Source organism: Pseudophryne corroboree, chromosome 8 (genome assembly GCF_028390025.1).
Source record: "Pseudophryne corroboree isolate aPseCor3 chromosome 8, aPseCor3.hap2, whole genome shotgun sequence".
Taxonomy (NCBI): Eukaryota; Metazoa; Chordata; class Amphibia; order Anura; family Myobatrachidae; genus Pseudophryne; species Pseudophryne corroboree.
Genome location: NC_086451.1, coordinates 467,239,413 through 467,263,959, shown reverse-complemented (window position 1 = coordinate 467,263,959; position 24,547 = coordinate 467,239,413). Strand labels below are relative to the sequence as shown.

General features: G+C 46.4%; 1 protein-coding gene and 1 long non-coding RNA gene across 3 annotated transcripts in view; one reads left to right on the top strand and one right to left on the bottom strand.

Moving 5' to 3' along the window:
- The window catches only part of TNMD (tenomodulin), a 165,629-nt gene that overhangs the window by 77,129 nt on the left and 63,953 nt on the right, over nucleotides 1–24,547 (bottom strand). The window contains exons 3-4 of the mRNA XM_063938367.1: nucleotides 18,869–19,009; nucleotides 12,549–12,650 (exon numbers count right to left, since the gene is read on the bottom strand). Of these exons, the coding sequence (XP_063794437.1) occupies nucleotides 12,549–12,650; nucleotides 18,869–19,009 (243 nt within the window). The remainder of the gene's footprint in view (nucleotides 1–12,548; nucleotides 12,651–18,868; nucleotides 19,010–24,547) is intronic.
- Nucleotides 1–24,547, top strand: part of LOC134949644 (uncharacterized) — a 143,861-nt gene that overhangs the window by 55,745 nt on the left and 63,569 nt on the right. The gene's annotated exons all lie outside the window — the stretch shown is intronic.

Below are 24,547 nucleotides of genomic sequence, written 5' to 3'. Positions count from 1 at the left end.
CCTGGATTCACATTATGCCAGGGAATGCCAGGCTGCAGGTATCTTAACTGTGCCAGCCCAGCCTGGCATTGTTAGCGCGAGTTCTTTGCTTTTGCAGAAAAACTTTGCTGTCAAGGGTAGTGGTATTTTAGGTTATTTGGGGGGGCGTCAATGTTTTTACCTTTAATTTCAAGCAATGATACAGCAGTAATCATGATATATACAGTCTAAGCCTATTTACACTGTATTTGGAGTTGCAAGATATGTGCAACTCAGTTATACATGTATGTCATGGCTGCACTTTAAAACGTAGTTTTAGGCTGGGTTACTGCAATCTACTTAAAATGAAGCCCTGTGTTGTAAGCAGGGCCGGCAACAGAAATCTTGGGGCCCCATACACTGATATCTCTGGGGCCCCCCACCCCCTCAGTCTGTAAATGCACTGTCACACACCTGTGCCCAACACTGGCAGGAGGCTTGGCTGGTTCAGGCATGCTCCTCAATGGCAAGAGACATGGAAGGCGATGCAGCGTCATAGTCATGATGTCGTGACGGCTGCATGCACCACTGGGACGGGACCAAGTGAGGGGGGAAGGGAGGACTCTGCGGCCAGACACTTTAGCCCCATACACACTAGACGAGAAAGTGAGAGATCTCGCTCAGAAGGGCTGATTTGAGCAAGATCTTTCACAATATCGCCTAGTGTGTACACTCAATGTCGCTATCGATGCGCACATCGTTAACGCCCCCCCTCCCTCGTCTGAACTTGTAGACGAGGAAGGTCCTCGTTAACGACAGCCGTGCTGCCGTTGTTCCCCCCGCCATCGCTCCCTTCCTCACCGGCATCGGCAAGTGTGTATGCACTTGCCAATGCCGGCACCCGGCCGGGTCCCCGCCGCCGCCAATGTCGGCGGGGATCGCCTAGTGTGTACTAGGCTTTAGTTAACAAAATTGGTGACAGACAGGCAGTTAGTTGTAAAAGTACTAAAAGTACTCTGACCCTCGGGGCACGGTAAGGGTGTCCCCTTTGACCACCCCCCTTTCGCCAGGCCTGCATTCATGCATCTATGACATGTGCCCAAACCCAAAGCCCCAAAATCCAGAAGAGCGCACACTTACCAGCACACAGCCGCCGCTATTCAGACCAGTCTCCCCACAAGCTGCTAGCCTGCCTGCCTCAGGCTGTTTTATTCTGTATATTCGCCAGCCTGGCAGTCATTTTAATTGCAGTCCTGCTTCTGCAGACTGCACGGCCGCTCCTCTCAGGTAGTTGCCACAGCAGAGACAGGGCGGTCCGGGAGGAGAGCGACGTCATTGCACAGCTGACCTTGGGGCAGAGGGGGGTTACCACATGGGTGCCGTTGTTCTTAGTGCTGGCTAATTATATACATTGCGGTAATGCGATGCCGAGCCAGCCGCCCGCTGTATAGTTAATAGCAGCATCATGCTGCTATTAACTACACAGCGGGCGGGCGGCCGGTGCGGCGGCTCATTGCTGCGATGTATATAATTACTTCCATCCATGATGAGCTTGCAGCCGCCACACTGCCGCAGCCGGTCCTCGGGGCCCCTCACAACGTTGGGGCCCGGGACGATTGTCCCCTTTGACCCCCCCTGTCGCCGGGCCTGGTTGTAAGCAGGCCTTTTATCTCTCTCCCTGTCTCTCTCTCTTTCCCTACCCTATCTCTCTCTTCCCCTCACCTCCCTTTCCATTGCTCTCTCCCCCTCCCCATCTCTCTCCCTCTCTTTACCTCCGTTTCTCTATTCCTCCCTTTCTCTCTTACTTTATTTCTCTCCCTCTTTCTCTCTCTCCTCCCTTCTTCTCTCCCTGTCTCTTTCTCTCTCCCTACCCCATCTCTTCCTCTTCCCATCACCTCCCTTTCCATTGCTCTCTCTCCCCCTCCCCATCTCTCTCCCCCTCTTTCCCTCCCTGTTTCTCTATTCCTCCCTTTCTCTCTTACTTTATTTCTCTCCCTCTTTCTCTCTCTCTCCATGTCTCTCTTATTTCCCTACCCCATCTCTCTCTCTTCTCGTCACCTCCCTTTCCATTGCTCTCTCTCCCCCTCCCCATCTCTCTCCCCCTCTTTCCCTCCCTGTTTCTCTATTCCTCCCTTTCTCTCTTACTTTCTCTCTCTCCCTCTTTCCCTCTCTCCCTGTCTCTCTCTTTCCCTACCCCATCTCTCTATTCTCGTCACCTCCCTTCCCATTGCTCTCTCTCCCCCTCTTTCCCTCCCTGTTTCTCTATTCCTCCCTTTCTGTGTCACTTTATATCGCTCCCTCTTTCTCTCTCTCCTCCCTTCTCCTTTATCTCTCTCCCTGTCTCTTTCTCTCTCCCTACCCCATCTCTTCCTCTTCCCATCACCTCCCTTTCCATTGCTCTCTCTCCCCCTCCCCATATTTCTCCCTCTCTTTACCTCCCTGTTTCTCTATTCCTCCATTTCTCTCTTACTTTATTTCTCTCCCTCTTTCTCTCTCCTCCCTTCTTCTCTCCCTGTCTCTCTCTCTTTCCCTGCCCCATCTCTCTCTCTTCTCGTCACCTCCCTTTCCATTGCTCTCTCTCCCCCTCCCCATCTCTCTCCCCCTCTTTACCTCCCTGTTTCTCTATTCCTCCCTTTCTCTCTTACTTTATTTCTCTTCCTCTTTCTCTCTCTCCTCCCTTCTTCTCTCCCTGTCTCTCTCTCTTTCCCTACCCCATCTCACTCTCTTCTCGTCACCTCCCTTTCCATTGCTCTCTCTCCCCCTCCCCATCTCTATCCCCCTCTTTCCCTCCCTGTTTCTCTATTCCTCCCTTTCTCTGTCACTTTATTTCTCTCCCTCTTTCTCTCTATCCTCTCTTCTCCTTTATCTCTCTCCCTGTCTCTTTCTCTCTCCCTACCCCATCTCTCCCTCCTCCCATTACCTCACTTTCCATTGCTCTCTCTCCCCTCCCCATCTCTCTCCCTCTCTTTACCTCCCTGTTTCTCTATTCCTCCCTTTCTCTCTTACTTTATTTCTCTCCGTCTTTCTCTCTCTCCTCCCTTCTCCTTTATCTCTCTCCCTCTCCTGTCAGAATTCTGTAGCAGCTGCCTTCAGGTGGGGAGGACACCCCATGGATCCCGCACCGGTGGAGGAAGGAAAGTCAAACTGCCTCTCATTCCAGAGGATATATTTACTACAGTGTACGTTTTTAAGAGATGAGATGTTGCCCATAGCAACCAATCATTTGCTAAATATTATATTACAGGAAAGTAGAATCTGATTGGTTGCTATAGGCAACATCTGCACTTCTAAGAACCTGCACATTAGTAAATATGCCCCCAAGCAGGGCCATCTGGCACTTCTGACAAATGCCAGAACACAGAGAGCGGGGGAGGATGTGCACAGTGCAGCTTCTGGATCTTTAGTTTGTCCCCCACCGCCGCCCAAAGAGCCTGTTTCTAAGAAATATGGGGTCATGCCACAAGTTCACTCCCTACCTGACTCGCGGCACCCTCCTGTGAGCAGTGTCTGTGCACACCTTTCAGTTGCACGCGTCCCCTTTCAGGGGCATGAGCGCCTTCACCACAAGTGTGCACACGGATGCCATGGCCGAAAAGCACCCCGTCAGTCCCTGTCCGGCTTCATCTTCCACAGGATGTTGCAGACGATCGTGGGTGTGAGTAGCTTCCGTAGTTTCCCAGGCCCCTCTTCATCCCCACATGTGTCACGATCCGGGTACTGAGACACCAGTTTCTGCCTATTAGGTGCCTCCTGAGGTTGGCTCAGCGGGCCAGAGCCGGGCTTTAGCTTGGGTTATTGCTCATTGCATTGGTCTTAGCTGCTCACCTCAGGGCAAGTACACCGTCATCACCGCGTCTGAGACTCTCCGCCCGGATGTGCATCCTTCATGTCCCTTTGCTGCCTCTCCTGTCTCCCTGGTTGCTGCATGCCGCTGGGTGTGTGTGACTTTGCTACTGCGGACTTCACCACCTTCCCACAGTAGTTAATTCCCCTTCTGATACCGTTCATGGGCGCAGCCATGTTGGACTCCAGTCACCTGTTCTCATTCCTCCTATCCGCTGTGCTGTTCTTAGTCCAGGAAGTACGTTCAGCCAATCCCTGCTGGTCATGGGGGATAAATACCTTGGATCCACACCCAGGAAATCGTCAGTGCTTCCATTGTCGTCTGCAACTCCAGTGTGTAGTTCTCCTGAGGATTCTCTCTGCAATTACCCTGACTCCCCGGTGGTACCTCCTGCGGTGCAAATCCTGTTCCCCTGTGATCTTCCTGCGGTGTGTAATTTCTGGCTTACCAGCGGTCATTCTTCATTTACCTACGAACCCCAGCTTCATTCTTCATTTACCCACGAACCCCAGCTTAATTCTTCATTTACCTACGAACCACAGCTTCATTCTTCATTTACCTACGAACCCCAGCTTCATTCTTCATTTACCTACGAACCCCAGCTTCATTCTTCATTTACCTACGAACCCCAGCTTCATTCTTCATCTACCTACGAACCCAAGCTTCATCTTTTGTTTATTCACGGTCACTAACATTATTTACAGTTTCACCTTCATTTCCCAACATCAGGTTATTCCTCATTTGGGCCCCAAGTTTATAAGGAACGTTGTGTTAATCTGGACTTTGGATCCCACCAGTACTGGCTTCATTCATCTCTTGTGATATTATTATTTTATGCATCTTATATGACTTTTTCAATAAATCCTGTTCAAGATATTTCAGTTGTCGTGGTCACGCCCTTGGGCTCTACATACCACTCCCTAGCACATGTCTAGGAGTCTACTCACCCCTCCTACATTTCGGTACCCGTCAGCCCCTACAACTGAGGCTTACAAATATCATTGTCAGCCTTCAGTTGTGACACCCGGTTCTGGCCATTCCACCCTTTTGTATTTTTTTTTTGTATTTTTTTTTTACATTGTATTATTTTTTCTATATTTTGTTTTAGCAGCACCTTTTCTCCACCACCAGAAGCTACACTACTTTCTTTCTTCTAGCCCCATTCCCTTCACCACCTTCAGTGTGTATGAATGATTCTTTTTGTAAGTCTTCTACAGGGCCTGATTAGGGGTTCCAGCCACCCTAGGCTAATACTGAAGTGCCTCCCCCCCTTCACACCCTCCCACCCCCCAGCCCTCCACCACCAATTTTTCAGCTCATATGCAGCTAAAAATCTGTAATTATGTGTCAAAATTTACCACAGATTCATATATTGGGGGTCGTTCTGAGTTGATCGCTCACTGCCGATTTTCACAGAGCAGCGACCAGGTAAAAAAATGGCAGTTATGCGCATGCATATGCCCCGCAATGCGCACGCGCAACGTACGGGTACAAAGCCCTTTGTGGTTGTGCTCAGGTTCTAGCAAAGTTTTCCTAAGTCACCCATATGTTTTATTTATTACACAAACTAGAACCAATAAACCTAGAAATAATGACACAGACAACTGTATAAATTGGAAAAAATGGAGGTCACAGCCAGATTTATTAAATTCTAATCAGAATTGAAAATATTATTCACCGGTGGCGAAAAAGCAGTGTCAACTCGGCCATGGCTTAAAACTTTAATTTTTAAACAAATGGGGTGGAGTTTCCGCCCCTTGCGCAATCCGTCCTGGGTAGAACCATCTCCCCTTAATTAGCACAGTGCTGGTCCCTCCATAAGATGGTGACCTGGTCCTCCCCTGAGGTAGTGACCGACTCGCCTTTTCTCAAAGGGGAAATGCTAGCCAAGCTCTGCTGCGCTAAATTAAGCCGCCGAATAGCACTGCTTTCCGCCCGCTGCGCCTCGCACTTGCTGGAATAATAATAACTCATTATTCCAACGTAAAGTTTCAAAAAAGAAAACCAAAACTTTTAATTTTTATACCGAAGTTAAAATTGCCGGGTGGGTGGGTGGGATCACAAAAATGGCAAGAGGAATCAGATTACCTCAGCCCTCACTTAAATAAACTAATATAACCCGCCTACCTAAACCCTTCTCATTGGATAACTTATTTGATTGACAAACTTCAATGACCTATCAACTAATATCAACACAAAAACCAGATCTATCTAGCTTAGTTACATAAACAAACAGGGTGCTTATATTCACTCTATCCTATGCAGTCTTTCGTTCCTTTTTTGCACTGGTGGCCGCTAGAAGATTGACAGGAAGGGGGCGTTTCTGGGTGTCAACTGACCGTTTTCAGGGAGTGTTTGAAAAAACACAGACGTGTCTGAAAAAACGCAGGCGTGGCTGAGCGTTCGCTGGGCGGGTGTATGATGTCAAATCCAGACACGAATAGGCTGAAGTGATCGCAAGTGCTGAGTAGGTTCAGAGCTACTCAGAAACTGCACAAACTGTTTTTGCAGAGCTCGGCTGCACATGCGTTCGCACTTCTGCTAAGCTAAAATACACTCCCCAGTGGGCGGCGGCATAGCATTTGCACGGCTGCTAAAACTAGCTAGCGAGCGATCAACTTGGAATGACCCCCATTGTTTGCTGGTATAAATTGTATTTCTTCTTACTTCTTTAGGTCTTCACATAAGGCAGCCAGCAGGGTAAGCGATACAGTTAGCTGCAGGTGCAGTCTGTAGGCTTAGCCTGTAATCTCATAAAACCAAGCTGAGAGTAAGTACCGCACTAAAGGGGTCATTCTGACCTGTTGGCATGCTGCCATTTTTCGCAGCGCAGCTATCAGGTCACTACTGCGTATGCACCGCAATGCGCAGGCGCGTCGCACGGGTACAAAGCGGATTGCTGCTCAGTGATGGGTTTGTGCGAAGAATCCATTCGAACTGGTGATCGCAAGGAGATTGACAGGAAGAAGGTGTTTGTGGGTGTCAACTGACCGTTTTCTGGGAGTGGTTGGGAAAATGCAGGCGTGTCCAAGCGTTTGCAGGGCGGGTGTCTGACGTCAATTCCGGGACCGGACAGGCTAAAGCGATCGCAGCGGCTGAGTAAGTTCTGGGCTACTCAGAATCAGCACAAAATGTTTTTGCAGAGCTCGGCTGCACATACGATCGCACACTTGCAAAGCAAAAATACACTCCCCTATAGGCGGAGACTATCTGATCGCAGCGCTGCAAAAAACCCTAGCGAGCGATCAACTCGAAATAAGGCCCTAGGGCAGATAACAGCATCGGATTTGCCGTTAGCTGCCTGCATATCTTAGCCTGGGTGTTAGTGACCGACTGGGCCTGTCCCCTTGAAACCAGGGGAGGCCCCGATGACAGCTTAGGGCAGATGAGCGGCAAAGGCAGAAATGAGCGTCGCCGTAACTGCTTAGAGGTAAAAAAGAAAGAAAAAAAAAAAGAAACCTAATTAATCTATTGTGCCGGTGCTGCACCCCCCCAGGACCCAGCGCTCAAGGATGCAGCCTGATAAGCCTATTGGTGGATCAGGCCCTGGTCTTCTATTTTGTTTTACTATTTTTGTCCCTTCTTCATACCCTTCTCTTACCCCACCTTACTGCTTCCCATCCCCTCTATTACCCTACTTCACTGCTTCACATCCCCTCTGTTACCCCATCATACTGCTTCCCATTTCCTCTCTTACCCAACCTTACTGCTTCCCACCCCCTCTCTTACCCCACCTTTCTGCTCCACATACCCTCTCTTACCACACCTTACTGCTTCCCATCCCCTCTCTTACCCCATCTTACTGCTTCACACCCCCTGTATTACTGCACCTTACTGCTTCACACCCCCTCTCTTACCTCACCTTACTACTTCCCATTCCCTCTATTACCCTACTTCACTGCTTCACATCCCCTCTCTTACCCCACCTTACTGCTTCCCATCCCCACTATTACCGTACTTCACTGCTTCACATCCCCTCTCTTACCCCACCTTTCTGCTTCCCATCCCCACTATTACCGTACTTCACTGCTTCACATCCCCTCTCTTACCCCACCTTACTGCTTCCCATACCCACTATTACCGTACTTCACTGCTTCACATCCCCTCTCTTACCCCACCTTACTGCTTCCCATCCCCACTATTACCGTACTTCACTGCTTCACATCCCCTTTCTTACCCCACCTTACTGCTTCCCATCCCCACTATTACTGTACTTCACTGCTTCACATCCCCTCTCTTACCCCACCTTACTGCTTCCCATCCCCACTATTACTGTACTTCACTGCTTCACATCCCCTCTCTTACCCCACCTTACTGCTTCCCATGCCCACTATTACCGTACTTCACTGCTTCACATCCCCTCTCTTACCCCACCTTACTGCTTCCCATCCCCACTATTACCGTACTTCACTGCTTCACATCCCCTCTCTTACCCCACCTTACTGCTTCCCATTCCCACTATTACCGTACTTCACTGCTTCACATCCCCTCTCTTACCCCACCTTACTGCTTCCCATCCCCACTATTACTGTACTTCACTGCTTCACATCCCCTCTCTTACCCCACCTTACTGCTTCCCATCCCCACTATTACCGTACTTCACTGCTTCACATCCCCTCTCTTACCCCCACCTTACTGCTTCCCATCCCCACTATTACCGTACTTCACTGCTTCACATCCCCTCTCTTACCCCACCTTACTGCTTCCCATCCCCACTGTTACCGTACTTCACTGCTTCACATCCCCTCTCTTACCCCACCTTACTGCTTCCCATCCCCACTATTACCGTACTTCACTGCTTCACATCCCCTTTCTTACCCCACCTTACTGCTTCCCATCCCCACTATTACTGTACTTCACTGCTTCACATCCCCTCTCTTACCCCACCTTACTGCTTCCCATTCCCTCTATTACCCTACTTCACTGCTTCACATCCCCTCTCTTACCCCACCTTACTGCTTCCCATCCCCACTATTACCGTACTTCACTGATTCACATCTCCTCTCTTACCCCACCTTACTGCTTCACACCCCCTCTCTTACCCCACCTTACTGCTTCCCACCCCCTCTATTACCCCACCACACTGCTTCCCACCCTGTCTTACCCCACCTTACTGCTTCCCATCCCCTCTATTACCCCACCTTACTGCTTCCCATCCCCTCTATTACCCCACCTTACTGCTTCCCATCCCATCTATTACCCCACCTTACTGCTTCCCATCCCCTCTATTATCCTACTTCACTGCTTTACACCTCCTCTCTTACTGCACCTTACTGCTTCACAGCCCCTCTCTTACCCCACCTTACTGCTTCCCATCCCCTCTCTTACCCCACCTTACTGTTCCACACACCTATCTTACCCCTCCTTATCACTTCACACCCCCTCACTTACCCCACCTTACTGCTTCACACTCCCTCTCTTACCCCACCTTACCACTTTACACCCAATCCCTTTCACCAGTTTTCTTCTCCACGCCCACTTTGCTCCAGCACTCACACTACAGTAACTCTCTCACCACCTCCACTCACAGCACCTTACTCCTGCCCCTCCACCACCTTTAAATCTTTTATTTTGACAGCTGGCATGTTTTTTGTGTCAATTATCTCTGCTACATCCATAACTGCACCGTGGAAATGTCACTAACCCATGATTGCATGTTACATGTGTGCACCAACACATGTTCATGCCTCAATCATACAAACACACGCCCCACAGAAACAGTAAAAAGGTTGGATAGGCCACAATGCTCAGGAACCGCAGTTCAATCACAACAGCGCCATAACTAGCGGTGTGCCATTGGGAATTAACTCCTGCAGTCATTTTGCTGTATGAAAGTGATATAAGTTTATATAGGAGGTCTCCAGGGTCCATACAGAGATTGTTTAGTGGGGTGTTACCTGTGTAAGGGGCTCCGCCATGGCATAATGCGTATAAGGGGCTCTTCTGTGGCGTCACTTGTACAAATGGCTCTACTGTGTGGTGTCATTTGAACAACAGACACTGTATATTGGTACTATTCTGTGGCCACGCCCCTTCCCCATGAAGCCACTCCCTTATATTTTTGACACGCACATGCAGCATGTACACTGTCTCTACTTTGAATAGTGAGGGGACACCAATTCTATAGAACAACAAAAGAAACTACTTGTTCAGCGCCTCAAACAAATCAATCATTTAAATAAAACCAACAAATTAAGGTACAACAGGCTCCTGAGACACTGCGCTTGCCACACCACTATGTGAGATGGATTGGAAGACTATAGAGCAAGAAAAGTGGCTGCGCTGTGTGTCAGCAGCTATATAAAATAGAGAGCACAACGCAGAGCCGGCCATAGGCATAGGCAAACTAGGCAATTGCCTAGGGCATTTGATATGCCTAGGGGCATCATCAGCTTCTGCTGATAAAAATGATATGCAGCATGCCTATATTCTGTATGTAGCATTTCATATGCAGATACAGCCACAGTCTCACACAGTATATAGGCATGCTGCATATCAGATTAATCAGCAGAAGCTACTTGTGCATCCTAGCCACATAGCAATGCAAATAAGATGCATTTTCATTAAAAAAATGTGCCCGACGTTAGCATTGATGCAAGATTTGTGAGGACACATCTGTATCCAAGCAGAGGCAGAGGTCACAGTGTTAGTGGAAGTGTGAGTGCTGTGTGCATGTGAGTGGGTTGGTTGTGCAGTAGTGTTCAGAATATGTGTAAGGAGCATCATGTGTGTCATGTAAAAATGCATTAATAATGTGCAACATATGTGTAAAGGGCCACTATGTGTGTCATTATGTGTACAAGGGCATTAATAATGTGCGGCTTATGTGTATAGGGGCACTAATAATGTGCAGCAAATGTGTAGGGGTCCCTATGTGTGTCATTATGTTTATAAGGGCATTAATAATATGCGGCATATGTGTAAGGGACATTATGTGTAAAAGGGCATTAATAAAGGTTGTCCTAATGTGTAAGGTGCATTATGTTTATAAGGACATTAATGTGTCTCATATGTGTAAGGGGCATTACTGTGTGGAATTGTGTATAAATGCATTACTAATGTTTGGCATTATGTGTATAAGGTGCTCTACTATGTGGCGTTGCTTATAGAAAGGGCACTACTGTGTCGTCTAATGTGAATAAAGAGCAATAAGGTGTGGTGTAATGTGAATAAGGAGCAATTCAGTGTCATGTAATGTGAATAAGGGGCTCTACTGTGAGGAGTAACTTTTATAAGGTAAAGTGATACTACTGTGGGATGTAATATGAATTATGGACACTATCGCAAGATAAAATGTGAATAAAGTTGCTGTACTGTGTGACGTAATTGGAATTGGGGTTACTATTGTGTGGCCATGCCCCTTCCCAGCAAGAAGATGCCCCTTTTTGGGCTGTGCGTCAAATGTGCAAACTGTTCCTATTTAAAATATAGGGGGTACAAGGACTGCTATGGGTGAGGGGTAATGGTGCTGGGAAAGAGGTGCAAGGTCAGAGGCAGAACCAGCGGTGGTGCTAGGGGGCACCAGCCAAAATCTTGCCTAGGGCATCATATTGGTTAGGGCCGGCTCTGGCACAACGTATAAAATGTAAAGAATTTATTCTCTTAATCAGTATAGTTATAAAACATGTAGGTTAATAATACACTTATATCTGTCTCAGGTGATATAAAGGTTCAGCCGTGTGATAAAATGGCTATCCAATATATTAAATCCTAATTGTGCAATAGGGAGGGAACAGGAGAATTTGTAGATGTAGTTCCAGATAAATATAAACGTATACTACCTCTCCGGCAAGGGCTGGTATAAACTTGGCCGGGCGTCCCCGGCTAGTGAGTCCTGCGTTGCCCGATGTTCTGCACAGAGGAGAGGAGTATTGCGGTGCCCAGTGCCGAGCACCTCCCAATAGAAAGAGATGTATAATCGTCTCCTGTATTCCTGATCACCAGCCGGCGATGAAGCAAGCTGCTGAAATGCACAATGTGATTGCACAGCGGAGCGGAAAGGTGGGTAACCCAATGCTGAGTACCTGCCGCCAGGAGGAAATATGCGGTCGTCTCCTGTTCTCGTGATCGCTGGCTGGCGGTGATAGCAAGCTGCTGTCGGAGAGTCAAAGGCGGTTTCTTGCCGCGGTCAGCCGGTCAGCTGTACAATCACATTGTGCATCTCAGCAGCTTGCTTCATCGCCGGCTGGCGATCAGGAATACAGGAGACGATTATACATCTCTTTCTATTGGGAGGTGCTCGGCACTGGGCACCGCAACACTCCTCTCCTCTGTGCAGAACATCGGGCAACGCAGAACTCACTAGCCGGGGACGCCCGGCCAAGTTTATACCAGCCCTTGCCGGAGAGGTAGTATATGTTAACATTTATCTGGAATTACATCTACAAATTCTCCTGTTCCCTCCCTATTGCACAATTAGGATTTAATGTATTGGATAGCCATTTTTATCACACGGCTGAACCTTTATATCACCTGAGACAGATATAAGTGTATTATTAACCTACATGTTTTATAACTATACTGATTAAGAGAATAAATTCTTTACATTTTATACGTTGTGCTCTCTATTTTATATAGCTGCTGACACACAGCGCAGCCACTTTTCTTGTTCTATTCAACACCAATTCTATGTCTGGCACAGCCTGGGCACCAAAATGTCTAGTTATGGCTCTAGTCTACAATATACTGTGTGTAAATCCCTTGTGACCTCCTGCATACCTGTGTGCAGGAGAAATCTTCCACCTACCTCAAGTTCTACCATGGTGCTCTCTTCAGTGTCAGGTATCTCCTTACTCTGGGTCTTGATGAAGCATTTTTGAAGCCCAGCAAAGTAGATCCCAGTAATGCCCTGAAATAAATAAATAAAAGAATAAAAGAGATTGCGCTGAAACGGAAAACAGGGAAAATCATATTATTCTGTGAAAGACAATGCATCCTACTGTACACATTACAAAATAATATATACACTCTGGCATTTCATCATATGTACGATTAACAGAATATTTACACTCTGGAGTTGCATTATACGACTGACTAACAGAATATTTACACTCTGGCATTACATCATATGTATGACTAACAGAATATTTATACTCTGGCATTGCATTATACAACTGACAAATAAAATATGTGCACTTTGGCATTGCATTACACACATGACTAACAGAATATTTACACTCCGGCACTGCATCATATTGACAATGCTAAATTCCTTTGTCGTATAAACAACCCTTTATGAAGTCTAAGAACACTGTACGCTGCTTACTTAAGAAGTACCGTAAGGGTACGCTATTTGCGTAACGATCGCTCAGCCGTAGGCGAGACGCTCAAGCGTCACGTTCGCTCACGGCCCAGTGATCACAGGACAACACGTTATTGGTTATGACTAGAGTAATGATTCGCTATGGCGTAGCGGACGCTCGAGACCACGAGGAGATCACCAGCGGCGCAGACGCTCACAACGCTATACCTTTATGTCTAAACCTTATACCAATGAAATGCACAGAATACCTTAATGTGAGTACAGGGTGTAAGTGCAACCTTGTGGAACCTGACTAACTACAAAGCTGCTTGAGCGTCACCGACGCTCAAGTGAACACTTAACACTATAGAAAATACACAGATACTGGTTTAGGGTCCAAAGCCTATTAACTGTATTATATCTAATATACTTGTAAAAGGGGATAACAGTACAAATGATACACTACAATATAACAGAGACTTCCTAACCAAAACACAATACTATCTAATACAATACAATACTAGTCTAGGGGAGATGTGAGAGAAAAGAGAAAGGAGAGAGAGAGAGAGAGAAAATGGAGAGAGATGAGAGAAATTGGCTCACAGTAAGACAATGATTACGGAGATAAACTTACGCACAAGGGGAAACGATCGCATGCGCCTGGACATCCAGCACCCGATTTTCAGCAATGAGAACCGTTGAAGAGTGAGAGCTGGATGTGGTCGGCCTGCCTATTTATGCCCCACACACAATGCAATCCTACAGTCCCTACAATCCCATTGTCCATTGGACGTCGGAATTCGGCCCTGCATCATAACAAAAGGTCATAGGTTGATTCATACAGGTGGGCTGTGACGATTTCAAACAGCTCAGGTGGGTGGGGAACTAGGTTTCCCGCCGCATACCTGAGTATGAGTAAATAGTAGAAATGGACATAAACTTCTTATGTCCATAACTATCCGCACGAGCGATTAATACGCTCCAAACCAACACCGGAATATTGCTATTTAAATACTCTTCCGATGGGTACCAAACACTACTGCATGACTCCTGTTAGACCCTTCCTACGATACAAAGAGGGATTCCTCAGCTCAGGGACATTCTATATTAACCAAACTTTCAGAAACTATCAAAGGGATCATGATCTACAAACTACATTAATTGTGAAAATATGTAACGAATGAGTCGCACGCTACGACTACATAAACTCTACCGTAAATACGCATACCGTGCGCCCGCGGGTGCACGCTATTGCGGGTATGCGCCTTCACGGGAGAGCGTACGCATGCGCAGCGCGGACCAGTGTGCGGTGCAAATATGGCAGTGTGTATGGGGATATTTTTCTGACTTTGACAATATGTACGGCTAACAGAATATTTACACTCTGGCATTGCATCATATGTATGACTAACAGAATACTTACACTCTGGCATTGCATCATATGTACGACTAACAGAATATCTACACTCTGGCATTGCATCATATGTACGACTAACAGAATATCTACACTCTGGCATTGCATCATATGTATGACTAACAGAAAATTTACACTCTGGCATTGCATCATATGTATGACTAACAGAATACTTACACTCTGGCATTGCATTATACAACTGACAAATAAAATATTTGCACTTTGGGATTGCATTACACACATGACTAACAGAATATTTACACTCCGGCACTGCATCATATGTACGACTAACAGAATATTTACACTCTGGCATTGCATCATATGTATGACTAACAGAATACTTACACTCTGGCATTGCATCATATGTACGACTAACAGAATATCTACACTCTGGCATTGCATCATATGTACGACTAACAGAATATCTACACTCTGGCATTGCATCATATGTATGACTAACAGAATATTTACACTCTGGCATTGCATCATATGTATGACTAACAGAATACTTACACTCTGGCATTGCATCATATGTACGACTAACAGAATATCTACACTCTGGCATTGCATCATATGTATGACTAACAGAATATTTACACTCTGGCATTGCATCATATGTATGACTAACAGAATACTTACACTCTGGCATTGCATTATACAACTGACAAATAAAATATTTGCACTTTGGGATTGCATTACACACATGACTAACAGAATATTTACACTCCGGCACTGCATCATATGTACGACTAACAGAATATTTACACTCTGGCATTGCATCATATGTATGACTAACAGAATACTTACACTCTGGCATTGCATCATATGTACGACTAACAGAATATCTACACTCTGGCATTGCATCATATGTACGACTAACAGAATATCTACACTCTGGCATTGCATCATATGTATGACTAACAGAATATTTACACTCTGGCATTGCATCCTATGTATGACTAACAGAATACTTACACTCTGGCATTGCATTATACAACTGACAAATAAAATATTTGCACTTTGGGATTGCATTACACACATGACTAACAGAATATTTACACTCCGGCACTGCATCATATGTACGACTAACAGAATATTTACACTCTGGCATTGCATCATATGAATGACTAACATAATATTTACCCTCTGGCATTGCATCATATGTATGACTAACAGAATATTTACACTCCGGCACTGCATCATATGTACGACTAACAGAATACTTACACTCTGGCATTGCATCATATGTATGACTAACAGAATATTTACACTCCGGCACTGCATCATATGTACGACTAACAGAATACTTACACTCTGGCATTGCATCATATGTATGACTAACAGAATACTTACACTCTGGCATTGCATCATATGTATGACTAACAGAATACTTACACTCTGGCATTGCATCATATGTATGACTAACAGAATATTTACACTCTGGCATTGCATCAATATGTATGTACGACTAACAGAATATTTATACTCTGGCATTGTATCATATGTACGACTAACAGAATATTTACACTCTGGCATTGCATCATATGTATGACTAACAGCTCTGGTATTGCATCATATGTATGACTAACAGAATATTTACACTCTGGTATTGCATCATATGTATGACTAACAGAATATTTACACTCCGGCACTGCATCATATGTACGACTAACAGAATACTTACACTCTGGCATTGCATCATATGTATGACTAACAGAATATTTACACTCCGGCATTGCATCATATGTACAACTAACAGAATACTTACACTCTGGCATTGCATCATATGTATGACTAACAGAATATTTACACTCCGGCACTGCATCATATGTACGACTAACAGAATACTTACACTCTGGCATTGCATCATATGTATGACTAACAGAATATTTACACTCCGGCATTGCATCATATGTATGACTAACAGAATACTTACACTCTGGTATTGCATCATACGTATGACTAACAGAATATTTACACTCTGGCATTGCATCATATGTGCGACTAACAGAATACTTACACTCTGGCATTGCATCATACGTATGACTAACAGAATACTTACACTCTGGTATTGCATCATACGCATGACTAACAGAATATTTACACTCTGGCATTGCGTCATATGTATGACTAACAGAATATTTACACTCCGGCATTGCATCATATGTATGACTAACAGAATACTTACACTCTGGTATTGCATCATATGTATGACTAACAGGATACTTACACTCTGGTATTGCATCATATGTATGACTAACAGAATATTTACACTCTGGCATTGCATCATATGTATGACTAACAGAATACTTACACTCTGGTATTGCATCATACGTATGACTAACAGAATACTTACACTCTGGTATTGCATAGTATTATGTTACATTTCCTGGAAGACAAGCATGGAAAGCTTACAGCTGAGACACGGTGGGAATTCAGGTCAGCCACCTGAAGCTCATAGGCCCCCTGCCCCTCTGACAAATGCTAGATATGGTAGATTGAATTTCTTATCATTGTATATCGCAGCAATAACAAATTATATATAGTGGGAATGGCCCAAAAATCACATGCAGCGCAGTGCAGGGACTCTGACAGGTGTGATATATAAGAGCACCGGTGTGCCCATATACTCCTATCCTCAAATATGCCGCTTGTCACGCCAATGACTAAGCTGCGCCATGCGTCTGTCTCACTGTAGACTTTTTCACAAAATACGCGCCTTATTCGCATTGCTAATGCCACAAAATTGCAGGGCTTTATACCCTACAAGCTAATACTGTGTGTGATGTCATAGCGTCTCATGTGTCTGTTAGCGAATGAGCCCTCATGCGCTGCGGCAGATCTCATTAGCAGTCAGTGCAGGGAGAAGCCTCTGAGTCAGCAGAACATTACATGTAATGAATAGCCAACAGGATGTGATGTGCACTGATGCTAGCCCGTTATGCTGTTGTCCTCAGTGCAATCTCCTCATTAATAACAAGGACACGCTTAATGCAAAAACATAAAAACAATGCACGCTGGAAAGCCTCCTGCGCTATTCATCAGACATTCCTCACCGTAAGAAGACTTATATAGCCTAATTATAGCCAGATCTTGGCACTGAGTGCGCCATATAGGCAATGGAGCAAGGGATACATTTAGTCTTAATCTATGTGCAATATGCTCCGTGGAAATTGATATACGTGAGATGAGTGATGTAGCGATCCCTGGGGTTACTGATTATCTCACTGCTGCCGCAGTTCTCTTATCGCCCTCTCAGAATGGCGACAACGGAGGAAAATGATTGGAGAACAAAGCTTTAGGGGGATATTTAATAAAACATAATTATCTGATAAAAGCTGAAAAAAATTTGATATTTATGTTCTCTGGAGATGGAGATAAATATCTCCTCTCCAGTGGCAGTTGCAGAGCAGTCCACAATGGAGCCACACAAACTGCCAGTAAGTCCCCGGACAGCAATGTCTGGCAGTGTTGGGGGTGGCAGTTGGTGTGGCTTCCTTATTTGAATTGAGGACTGCTCTGCAACTGCCACTGGAGATGAAATATTTATCTCCATCTCCGGAGAACATAAATATCACATTTTCCAGCTTTTATCAGATAATTATGTTTTATTAAATATCCCCCTTAGTCTGGGAATGCAGCATTTATCAGTCAGCAATATTTACATTTGTTATACATATTTTATACTAGTTTTTACAATTATTTTTTGTCATTATTAACTTTATCATGCGTGCGTATGCCTCAGATCTGGTGACGCTAATGCTTACTGCGCAAGGCTAGTATCGGTGAGGCAGCGTTCTTGTGCGATATCTCCAGCCCTCTGCTTTGCCACTTTGATTTCCCGGCGGCAGCTCCACTGGGCAGCCTCCAGGTGGTGGTGGTGGGGGGTGCAGGCTCTAAGGGGGAGATTAGGCTTAGGCAGCAGGAAGGGAGGGTTAAGGGGTAGGGGACAGGGGGGAACAGTCTTTCTTCCCCCTGTCGGGATTCTGACCGCCGGCATTCCGAACGTCGGCAAATCATACTGAATCCCTGAAGGGGGCATGACCACGAGCCCTTTGAATTTTTTTCCTTAAATACTATACACAATGTCGGGAAGCCATGGTATGTGATGCAAAGGGAGTAATTTGTTCCCATCAGCAGCTTCCCTGGGCCCCCCACAACCACCCTCCAACAGGCCCAGCCTGGGTAATCCGTAAAAACTAAAAAACACAACTTATTTTTGTTAATGACACATTTGTTGCGAGCTTTGCCTCGTACAGCTGACAGATACACTTTCACAATATTATCGACGGTGCATTTTTCTAAACAACTCCTGTAATTTTAAAAGTAATTTTAAGTCCTTTTTCCAAATAGAAAAATCTATGATATTTTCTGCCAGACAATGAACAGAATGAATTCTCAGAGCACTAACATGTTTAAAGTCATGGATTTCCACTGCGTTATCTGTGCCGTTCTCCGTCCGAAAAGTTTCAATTTTGTTACGTGGATCAATTTCCATCAATACCGTTGTCTTCTCGCCGTTGTTGAAGAATTTGTATTCAACGTCGTAGACCTGCGGGGAGACAAAGAGGAAAGACAGAGGAGTAATGTAGGACAGTATTGCTTTATGGGGCCATAATGAAATGCAATTTCAGCTGCAGTAATAAAAGTGTCGGAGGACTTTTTTGTTAGAAATCTTTTTCAGACGTCTCTCAGTAAAGTCGTTAGCAACATTGGATATTAACAGGGAGACGTTCAATGGCTGGCCACGAAATATGTGCAGAACTTAGCGTATTCTTTTATATAAGGGCCAAGCTTAAATTAGTAAAGTATTACTCCATCTTTCTGGGCATTATTATTATTAATGTGTATAACAAAGTCCATATTATTACCGTATACCTCCTGACTATTTTATTTCATCACTTTTCTATCATTTTCCAGCAGAATAAATGCACCAGCCCTCACGCACGTGCAGAAGCGCAGCTCGGAGACCTCTATCGTGGCAAGACCAGCTTTGCTAGCAGGATAGGCACAGGGTAGCTCCCTTCTCAGGTGTCGTCCACCCTCCATATCCCAGGGGCATTTTAAGAGACGAGGTGGCCCCCTCCCATCTTACAGGCAGTGTCAGTGACGCTGAGCACTAGTTAGTGCGGCAGCAGCCATTTTTCCTGACAATTTTCCCTACTGCGCATGTGTAAAACAACGGAAACATTTCCCCGAAGACCTGCACACCACCTAATCCTCAGAGTCACTGTCACCGACACTGGACTCCGCAAAGGTAAGTATTGAAAAAATTGGTGCAGTGTGTGCGGTCTGGGCCCCGTGTGCACTGCACTACCAGAAAATGAGGGGCAATAGCGGTCAGCTTCTCTATGTCAGTAAGTGGCGCTGGGTGGCCGCCTTGATTGCCGGGTCCTATAGATGTTACATTGGTTAAATTCCAACAGTAGCTTTAACCAGGGGCATTTTAAGAGAGGAGTTGGCCCCCTCCTCTCTAGCAGGCAGTGACAGTGACTCTGAGCACTCGGTGGTGTACTGGTCTCCTGGAAAATGGTCGGGTGGCCATTTTCCATACTTTCCTGTCACATCATATACACAAACACTGGGAGAACAAAAAAACTCCACACAGATAGAGTCTTACTGAGAATCAAACCCAGAGCCTCAGGGCAATGCTAACCACTACGCCATCCATGCTAACCCTAATACCAGCATGTATACAGGGGGAGCGGCCTTCATTTTAGTATTTATGTGGTTACTCACCACGTTTCACAGACTAGCTAGGACCTCTCTAAAGTTCCCATTAAGGAACGATGCTTTCTGCCTATGACCTTTTTTGTGATACATGAGTTGCAGAAGGTGCACTGAAGTCTGCTCCATCTGTATTGCAGTCTAGGGTCCTTTTTTTCTTATGCTGTTGACACATCTGTAATCTTTTTCTTGTATATCAGGGACAAAGCTAGAAGCGACTTAATTACAATATTTAGAAAGCAGAGAGTCAGGAGGTGTCATGTAAGAGTTTGATGATAATGGCATTGCAAGCAGATGTTCTGTGTGTGTGCGGCTGCCAGGAACATACTGTAACCACAGCAGATCATTCATCTAAAAAGACTCACAATATACCTAACTGAGATCAAAACAGCCCAATTCAGAGCAGAGCGAGTGGGTAGATGTTTCAAAATAATGGATTTTTGGCAGCTGGCTATATTTTGCTTTTTAAATCTCCAAGTTCAGAGGGAACATGAATAGGGATGTAGAAATTGTGCTGCTTTATGCTATTCCGTGGCAATGAGGGATGACTGTGCTTCGCAATGACTGCTGAATCCGTCCTTTTCTCTCACCCCCCCGGACTGCACTTTTTACGGTAGCTTTGACTAGAGTGAAAGAGTATTTAGTTTTCATCTAATATTTTTGCAAGTTTTGAAGTGGGCCTGGACAAAACAAACTGCATCCTACAAATTAAAACACAAAATCAGAATTTATCTGCAGCACAGATTATTTAAGGAGATGGGTTGCAAAGATGCTGTTACCGTGTAAGAGGACACAACTGCATGTGAGGGCAGCCATGTCATATTATAGAAACATGGAATGTGACGGCAGATAAGAACCACTTGGCCCATCTAGTCTGCCCATGTATACCCACAAACACAAACGTGGGGTCATTTTTGTCAGGAGTCAATTAACCTATCAGTATATTTTGGGATTGTGGTAAGATACCGGAGTCCCCGGAAGAAACCAACGCAAGCACGGGGAGAATATATAAACGCCACACAGTTAGGGCCATGGTATCGAACCCATGACCTTAGTGCTGTGAGGCAGTAATGCTAACCATTACACCCAGGTCCGGCGCTAGCTGCTCAGCAAAGGGATGCAGTGCACGTAGGCGGCAGGCTGGAGAGGTGTTCTCCCTGCTCTGCATCCCTGTGCTGAGCTACTGCTGCTGTCCCTGCAGCTGCTGCTGCCGGCTGCTGTCACACTCTATGCCGGCAGCACAAAGCCTCCCCTCCCCTCACCTGTGTGACAGCTCAGTGGCCGGGCGGGATCCAAAGGGAGCGGAGCTAGATGGGAATAAGGGGCGGAGCTAGACGGGACCAGGCTGCAGCAGGAGGATGAGCTGCTACAGCTCCGGCCATCCAGACTTCATTAGGTAAGTGTCTGGAAAGAGAGTGAGTGTGTGTGTGTGTATGTATACAGTATCTATGTATACTGTATATATGTGTGACTGTGTACGTATGTGTGTAATGTATGTACACTACAGTTCGTGTGTGTGTGTGTATACAGTATCTATGTATACTGTATACTGTATATATGTGTGACTGTGTATGTATGTAATGTATGTACAGTATGTATGTTTCTGTGTGTATGTATATATATATATATGTGTATGTGGTGTGTGTATCTGTGTGTGTATGTGTGACTGCGGCATAATGTGTGTAAGCGTCACTGGTACAGGGGGCGTTACGTGTGTAAGCGGCACTGCTACAGGGGGCGTTACATGTGTAAGCGTTACTGCTACAGGGGGCGTTACATGTGTAAGCGTCACTGCTACAGGGGGTGTTACGTGTGTAAGCGTCACTGGTACAGGGGGTGTTACGTGTGTAAGCGGCACTGCTACAGGGGGCGTTACATGTGTAAGTGTCACTGGTACAGGGGGTGTTACGTGTGTAAGCGTCACTGGTACAGGGGGCGTTACATGTGTAAGTGTCACTGGTACAGGGGGTGTTACGTGTGTAAGCGGCACTGCTACAGGGGGCGTTACATGTGTAAGCGTCACTGCTACAGGGGGTGTTACGTGTGTAAGCGTCACTGCTACAGGGGGTGTTACGTGTGTAAGCGTCACTGCTACAGGGGGTGTTACGTGTGTAAGCGTCACTGCTACAGGGGGTGTTACGTGTGTAAGTGTCACTGGTACAGGGGGTGTTACGTGTGTAAGCGTCACTGGTACAGAGGGTATTACGTGTGTAAGCGTCACTGGTACAGGGGGTGTTACGTGTGTAAGCGTCACTGCTACAGGGGGTGTTACGTGTGTAAGCGTCACTGCTACAGGGGGTGTTACGTGTGTAAGCGTCACTGCTACAGGGGGTGTTACGTGTGTAAGCGTCACTGGTACAGAGGGCGTTACATGTGTAAGCGTCACTGCTACAGGGGGTGTTACGTGTGTAAGCGTCACTGCTACAGGGGGTGTTACGTGTGTAAGTGTCACTGGTACAGGGGGTGTTACGTGTGTAAGCGTCACTGGTACAGAGGGTATTACGTGTGTAAGCGTCACTGGTACAGGGGGTGTTACGTGTGTAAGCGTCACTGGTACAGGGGGTGTTACGTGTGTAAGCGTCACTGGTACAGAGGGTATTACATGTGTAAGCGTCACTGCTACAGGGGGTGTTACGTGTGTAAGCGTCACTGGTACAGGGGGTGTTACGTGTGTAAGCGGCACTGCTACAGGGGGCGTTACATGTGTAAGTGTCACTGGTACAGGGGGTGTTACGTGTGTAAGCGGCACTGCTACAGGGGGTGTTACGTGTGTAAGCGTCACTGCTACAGGGGGTGTTACGTGTGTAAGCGTCACTGCTACAGGGGGTGTTACGTGTGTAAGTGTCACTGGTACAGGGGGTGTTACGTGTGTAAGCGGCACTGCTACAGGGGGCGTTACATGTGTAAGCGTCACTGCTACAGGGGGTGTTACGTGTGTAAGCGTCACTGCTACAGGGGGTGTTACGTGTGTAAGTGTCACTGGTACAGGGGGTGTTACGTGTGTAAGCGGCACTGCTACAGGGGGCGTTACATGTGTAAGCGTCACTGCTACAGGGGGTGTTACGTGTGTAAGCGTCACTGGTACAGGGGGTGTTACGTGTGTAAGCGGCACTGCTACAGGGGGCGTTACATGTGTAAGTGTCACTGGTACAGGGGGTGTTACGTGTGTAAGCGGCACTGCTACAGGGGGCGTTACATGTGTAAGCGTCACTGCTACAGGGGGTGTTACGTGTGTAAGCGTCACTGCTACAGGGGGTGTTACGTGTGTAAGCGGCACTGCTACAGGGGGCGTTACGTGTGTAAGTGTCACTGGTACAGGGGGTGTTACGTGTGTAAGCGGCACTGCTACAGGGGGCGTTACATGTGTAAGCGTCACTGCTACAGGGGGTGTTACGTGTGTAAGCGTCACTGCTACAGGGGGTGTTACGTGTGTAAGCATCACGGCTACAGGGGGTGTTACGTGTGTAAGCATCACTGCTACAGGGGGCGTTACGTGTGTAAGCGTCACTGCTACAAGGGGCGTTACGTGTGTAAGCGTCACTGGTACAGGGGGTGTTTTGTGTGTAAGCGTCACTGCTACAGGGGGCGTTTTGTGTGTAAGCGTCACTGCTACAGGGGGCGTTATGTGTGTAAGCGTCACTGGTACAGGGGGCGTTACGTGTGTAAGCGTCACTGGTACAGGGAGTGTTACGTGTGTAACCGTCACTGGTACAGGGGGGTTACGTGTGTAAGCATCACTGGTATAGGGGATGTTACGTGTGTAAGCGTCACTGGTACAGGGGGTATTATGTGCACTGTCCCTTTGTAAATTATGGGAGGGCGCAAATTTATAGTTTGCAGGGGGGGGGGGGGGCGCCGGACACCCTAGCACCGACCCTGATTACACCATCTGCAAAGTGCGGAGTGGTGGTAGAACTACTACTGTTGTATAGCGATGTAGTGTCCACCCCGAAGCCTGAGCATGCGCTGGTCAGCGGCCAAGAAAGCGCAATAGGGCTTATGGATCATAAACTCTTGGCAAGGGGAAGATCTTATTGGAGTGTTTAGCCTTGCATAGTTAATCATTCATACTGCATTAATAAGGGCCTGCATGCTTGCTGGATGTATTGCATTGTAAATGCGATACATGATACATCTTACACTACACAACCTCCCCAACCAGCTCTCCTCCATGCAGCTGGGAATTCAATGTTCTCAGGTCAGTTAAGTTTGTGGACCAGACCACACAGCAAGATGCATGGGAGGCTAGAATTGATCCTTTCATGAACACCCACCAGAAAAACCCACCCCTTAGACGCCAGGTAACTTATCTCTTTAAACATGGTTTCCCACTCTCCCTAATTTCCAGGGACAGCTCCATGTT